General features: G+C 32.6%; 1 protein-coding gene across 1 annotated transcript; it reads left to right on the top strand.

Annotated features, from left to right (window-relative positions):
- The first annotated feature begins 294 nt into the window (after window positions 1–294).
- LOC123653780 lies at window positions 295–960 on the top strand. The gene has a single exon (XM_045589764.1). It carries the CDS (start codon window positions 295–297, stop codon window positions 958–960), a length of 666 nt encoding a protein of 221 aa, XP_045445720.1.
- Window positions 961–6000: the final 5040 nt, after the last annotated feature.

The following is a 6000-nucleotide window of genomic DNA, read 5'->3' as shown; positions in this document are numbered from 1 at the left end:
AACGATTTTAAAGAACTTTATAAGTTAATGAAGGTCAACGGCGACATTGGTTCTTCTTATTTGATAATCGAAATCAAGATCCCTTTGCTAATTAAGGGAAATTTTGAACTGGATAGAGTAATAACCCTTCCTCAGCAGCATTAATTTATCGCACCATACATTGCATTCAATCTACAAAAGGACTTACTACTCATCTTGACAGAATCAAATGTAGAAAATTGTGTCCACATACAGACAAACAAATTATTATGCGCTCTCGATAAGCCGATATACGAATTACAAATAACCAGCGGAATGTGTAACTTGAGTATACACAATACAACAATATGTAAAACAAAGGAGGCACCATGTCGCGTGCGCTGGGTCAAGTTACATAACAATAACATGTGGCTTTATTCCTGCTGTGGGAAATGCACAGTGCGCATATTTTGCATTGACACTGGAGTTGTATTGACAACACTGACCGGGAATGGCCTTTTACAAATCGGTCAAGGTTGTACAATAAAAGGTGACACCTTCTCTATATTCACTCAAAATAGTTATATGAGCCAAGTTAAGGTCCAAGAAAACATACCGATCCCAACCGATTATTCAATATTAAATTCCATAATAAATACTTCGGATTTCCAACTGTTTACACCCGAGGATCATGAAGACTTGTGGCGCGGGATGAAGTCTCAGATCATTAACCTCAAGGAGCAGGAAAACGCATCACTCAGTATACACGATATACATCAGTACTCTGTCTTGTATATAATCTTAGGGTCTATCATTGTTGCGGGATGTCTGTACGGGACCATGCGATATCGCAGAAACAAAATTATACAGAGCAGTGCTGTGACAGACGTCTCCACGACCGCAGTTCCAGTTGCAGCAGATACGAACGAAGACCAGGAGGCCCCTGCTCCCCCGAGCGCGCGACCGCGATTAGTTCGACTGGACATACCAATTAAAGTGTAGTGCAGTGATGATTATTATATAAGTTATTTAAATCTATGTACTTAAATTTTAATTGTATTGTTATTGTAGATTTTAATATCAAAATTATCTTTCTTCTTTGAGTCGGCAGGATGTACGGGTTAACGCACATTAAGCAATATGATTGTTTTGCTAATTAGTAACCTCTTTAATTTAGCTGATTTATTACGAAATTGTTATTTTTCCTATGCAGATTTCTAATGAAATTGATATTTGTTTGCTACAAATTACGTCAAATGACGTCTGTACTTCTGCCTATATATACTCAAAATAATCTTAATAAATTTAGTGTTTGATCGACTTTCATTGGGTTTGGTTTCCCTCATAACCTTCCCTCACATGTCATCTCTCACTCAACCATAGACTGTTCCATACAACTATTTTAAACTGTACCTACACAAAAAACAGTTAGATAGAAGCTGTGAAGGTAGGTAAATAATAAATGTAATTGAAGTGGTGAATGTACAATTAAAGATCAGATTATTACACGGCGCAGCCGGTAAAGGAAGTCTTTACCGTAAATTGTTATAAAGTTCAGTTACATATGGAGAGTATATTGTCACCATCACCGGCATTTTGCTTCGAAAAAAATGCATCAGATGTCTGGAGCCTTACTAGGAGGTGGGTGAAATGGAAATAAAGTTATGAAATATATAGTAAAGTAATTTAAATTCCGATGTAAACCGCTAAGTTTAGATATAGGCACACGATACTGTGCCTAAACTGATACTTCAATTTTATTAATTCTTTGTTTATAACTTATAAAAAGGTATGTAGTGTAGCTATCTCTATGGTTTGACTTTATGCCTTTCGCTTGTATCGAAATAAAATTAAAATCAAAATTGCTTTATTCAAACAGGCTACAAAGTACTTTCGAATCGCCACTTTACAAATAACATTTTTAAAAGTGATTTTTTTTTAAAGTGAAGCTACCACCGATTCGAAAAGTAAATTCTGCAGATAAGAATTGACAAGAAACTCCGCAGAGACTCTCTGTGTATTAATACAAAATTAGTAACATTTTGCATGAAATACAGCGTCACTAAGTCTACACATCATTAGATATTAATGTCTTTTTAATACCAATTTTATATAAAAAGTTTATGTTGAGGCAATTGCAAAATCATTTGTCAGATTTTATTATACATACGAATACCACAGTAATACTATAGACGTATGTGTGTGTGTGTGACTGTGTTAAAGATATTTAAAGATAAAGAAAGATACGTTAAATAATTTATTAATTTAATATAAAAATTCTATATATTAGATGTATAGCTGTATATACTTGTTATTATTTAAATATCTTTAAAACGATTACATAATGCGTAGGAAGCATGTTAGTGTAACGTGCAAGGCTTAAATTCTTAGCTGCTCTTAAACGAGAGAGAAAATTTAGTGTTAAGTATCTACTCGTAAGTTCTTGATGTAAAATGTGTAAAGTTAACTCACTTAATAAAGTGAGGTACTTAGGAATTAATAGTAAGATTTATAGTAGATCAGAAGAGCTATTGAGGAAGAATAATAAGAAAATCAACAATATTACCATAGTTACGAGAATTATTAGGTTTACTTATTAGATTTTTTTTTAGTGTTTCCTCAAGTGATGTTATGTTATAAAATGATATTATTAGTAGCGCAGTTGAATCGTGGCAGCCACTTAGTGTTTCTTTGCAAAAGATACGGAAAAACTTTTTTTTAGACATTCCATTGGAAATAAGCTACTCGTTGTAAGTAGTCGAAAAATAATTAATAAAATACGCATTCTTAGAGATAATTCAAAAATTACTCATCAGATTTCGATCAAAAAATGAAATGTGACTCTATTAAAAACACCAGCTGTCGACAAAAAAAAAAGAATCATCAAGACCAGTACAAATTTATGAGTTTAACACACATAAAAATGTACAGTCGAATTGAGAACCCCATCCTTTTTTTGAAGTAATTTTAAAAGAACTTCGCTACAAACACGAGCTTTACATTTGTAGTTTTTTACTATTGCTCTTTCACTTCAGTTTATTATTGGCACATTTTTTATATTGCCCTGAAAGCAAATAATTGTGTTTGCTAGTAAACGAAAAAAACCGACTTCAATTACATCGACAAGTAATACAACGTAAGTAGACGAAAAAAATTAACAAACGCACTAGTCTAGCACTACGATTTTTGAAGGTTCCTCTCGATTTCTCTGGAATCCCATCATCAGATCCTGGTTTCCATATAATGGTACCAAACTAGGAATATCTCCTTTCCAACAAAAAAAGAATTATGAAAATCGGTTCATAAACGACGGAGTTATCCCCGAACATATCATCATTACAGCCTATACAGTCCACTGCTGGACATAGGCCTCCACAAGTTTACGCCAAAAATAACGTGAACTCATGTGTTTTGCCCGTAGTCACCACGCTGGGCAGGCGGGTTGGTGACCGCAGTACTGGCTTTGTCGCACCGAAGACGCTGCTGCCCGTCTTCGGCCTGTGTATTTCAAAGCCAGCAGTTGGATGGTTATCCCGCCATCGGTCGGCTTCTTAAGTTCCAAGGTGGTTGTGGAACCTTGTTATCCCTTAGTCGCCTCTTACGACACCCACGGGAAGAGAGGGGGTGGCTAAATTCTTTAGTGCCGTAGCCACACAGCACATATATTAAATATATATATACGGGCGAATTGAGTAACCTCCTCCTTTTTTTGAAGTCGGTTAAAAATAAAATTATAATCTTATACGAGTATATAAAATTCTAGTGTCACAATGTTAGTTGAAATACTTCTCCAAAACGACTGGACCGATTTTTATGAAATTTTGTGTGCATATCGGGTAGGTCTGAGAATTGGCCAACATCTATTTTTTATACTCTTAAGTTATAATGGTGATATATCCTAAAAATAAGTAACTACAATACAAAACCCCTAATCCAATTAAAACATTGCGTAACTCTCAGCTTTATTATATTACATAGAATTATATTGAGTCCAGCAATGTAGCGTTGAGGGATATTGTTTATCTTTTAAGTGGGGTTTAATTTCTTTTTATACTTATATCAGTATGATAATTTGGACGTTCGCTATCGTTGCGCACTGAAAGGGCAACTATATTGCTAGTCTAAACATAAATCACTTTCACGCGAACGACATGAGCGAGACATGATGTACGAAGTGGGTCATGAGTAGGGTTCCCATATTACATATTGAGTATGGTAATTTATTTTGTACTATGACTAAATTTAGTCAGTAGATATAATACGTAATCCACCCGTAAACAGCCAGTAAATTTGTAATGGTCGGTGATTGGCATTTGTCTAGCTGTGGGACGTACCAAACTTAATCACTAGATGTAGTGTGCAGTCTACCAGGTGAAAGTCCCATAGTTTGACAAAGACAAGCAGTAAGAAGATTGAGACTAATATCATCTCTATATAGCAGAAGGATTGGATTTAATATAACGCTCCACTGCGATTTGGCGTGTGATTTCTCTATCATGACTAACTACGGCTTAGCGCGCTCTCAGAGGCAGGCTGGATAGACCAACGACTATATCCAGACCACATGTAGACGAAAATAATTGTATAAAATACTTGTATATTGTATATATACTTACTTGCCTCGAGCATGTAACGAAATGGCGAACATCGACTTTAAAGAGGTTACTCTCACCACTATAACAGACAGAAATGTAAGTACAGTAAGCCGTATATTATAATTTAATTGGAGAGGTGAGAAAAGGTGTCCATCGCTATTTAGAGAAAATTTAACTAATAAACAAATCTAAGTTGGTTTTATAAAAATACAAATGCGTAAAAACCAAACAACAAAACCAGTTAATAATAAAATAAGTTAATATCTTATTAAATTTTAACGTTTTTAATAAAAAATATTTGCAAAGTTACAATGGAGTAGTGTAGTGGATTAAGCTCAAATCCTCTATAATTATAAAGAATGAGGTCTTTGCAAAGCTGTGGAATCTAAAGCTTCGTTATCAATTATAAAATTGTATTTAATTCAACTGTATTTTCATCAAACTAGATTTTTTTTTTTTAGTATTCAATTAACAATGACAGCCCTGGGATACAAGTCGTAAAAATGTAAACTCAATAGCGTACAGGTTCATTAATAGTAATGCCAAAGAAGATTGCTTCTAATAACAATTGTTTCAAATAATTTACAACATGAATAATCCACCGTTACATTATCTTATTTCACAAAATTTCTTTAAATAAATAGAACATATCTTTAATAAAATAAAATTGATAAATGTTTAATAATTAACACAATAACACTCATTTTAATGTTTAAAACGGTTAAAGAAAGCAGTTCGTTTGATTTATTTTTAAAGTAGAAGCAATATAAAATAATGGAAAAGTTTGAAACGCCTCCGGTAAATGGAGCGTCATATTTTCAAGTCACCGAGTTTCATGTTTATTAAAGGAATATAATTACGATTTGTTATGAAATAAACTTAAATGAAACATACAAAAGATGGTGTAATTAAAAGAATACGAATTGCGTATTTGTAATTTTGAATAATAAAGGATATAAAGAAACAAATTATAAAAAATGTTATCCAACTTTTTTTTTACGAACTTATCTTTATATCAAATATACAAGAAAAAGATATTGTAAGTCTTTAATATGAAAACAATCGTATTTTGTTTAAAAAATACTTTAATAAAAAAGTTTACAACCAATCAAGCAATAAACTTTTAATGTTTAGAGCATTTCGTATTTTTAGAAGTTGCTTTTTTAATATATACTTTTCTTTGCAACAAAAAATAGTCTATATTTTTTACTTCAAGGGAGTATTTTTAAAAATAAGTATTAGTAAAATATAAAAATTGAGCAATGAAAAATAAACTAATTACACATTTTTCATGCATAATGAAAATAGACATTAATTTAGTAAGAAAGACAAGAAAAAGCTTTAATCATCAGTAAGGTTAAAACCACAAGAGATGTCTAGTATTTAGTAAAACTAAATACGTGGATGCCATTTCTAATAGACTTGACCCTGAAAATACCTTCACTGT

This window comes from Melitaea cinxia, chromosome 5 (assembly GCF_905220565.1).
Source record: "Melitaea cinxia chromosome 5, ilMelCinx1.1, whole genome shotgun sequence".
Classification (NCBI taxonomy): Eukaryota; Metazoa; Arthropoda; class Insecta; order Lepidoptera; family Nymphalidae; genus Melitaea; species Melitaea cinxia.
The sequence above is the reverse complement of the archived record's forward strand: the minus strand, read 5'-3'. Positions and strand labels throughout refer to the sequence as shown.

Excerpts from the sequence above, each read along its gene's own strand:
- LOC123653780 (XM_045589764.1), top strand. The coding sequence starts at position 295 with ATGTGTAACTTGAGTATACACAATACAACAATATGTAAAACAAAGGAG.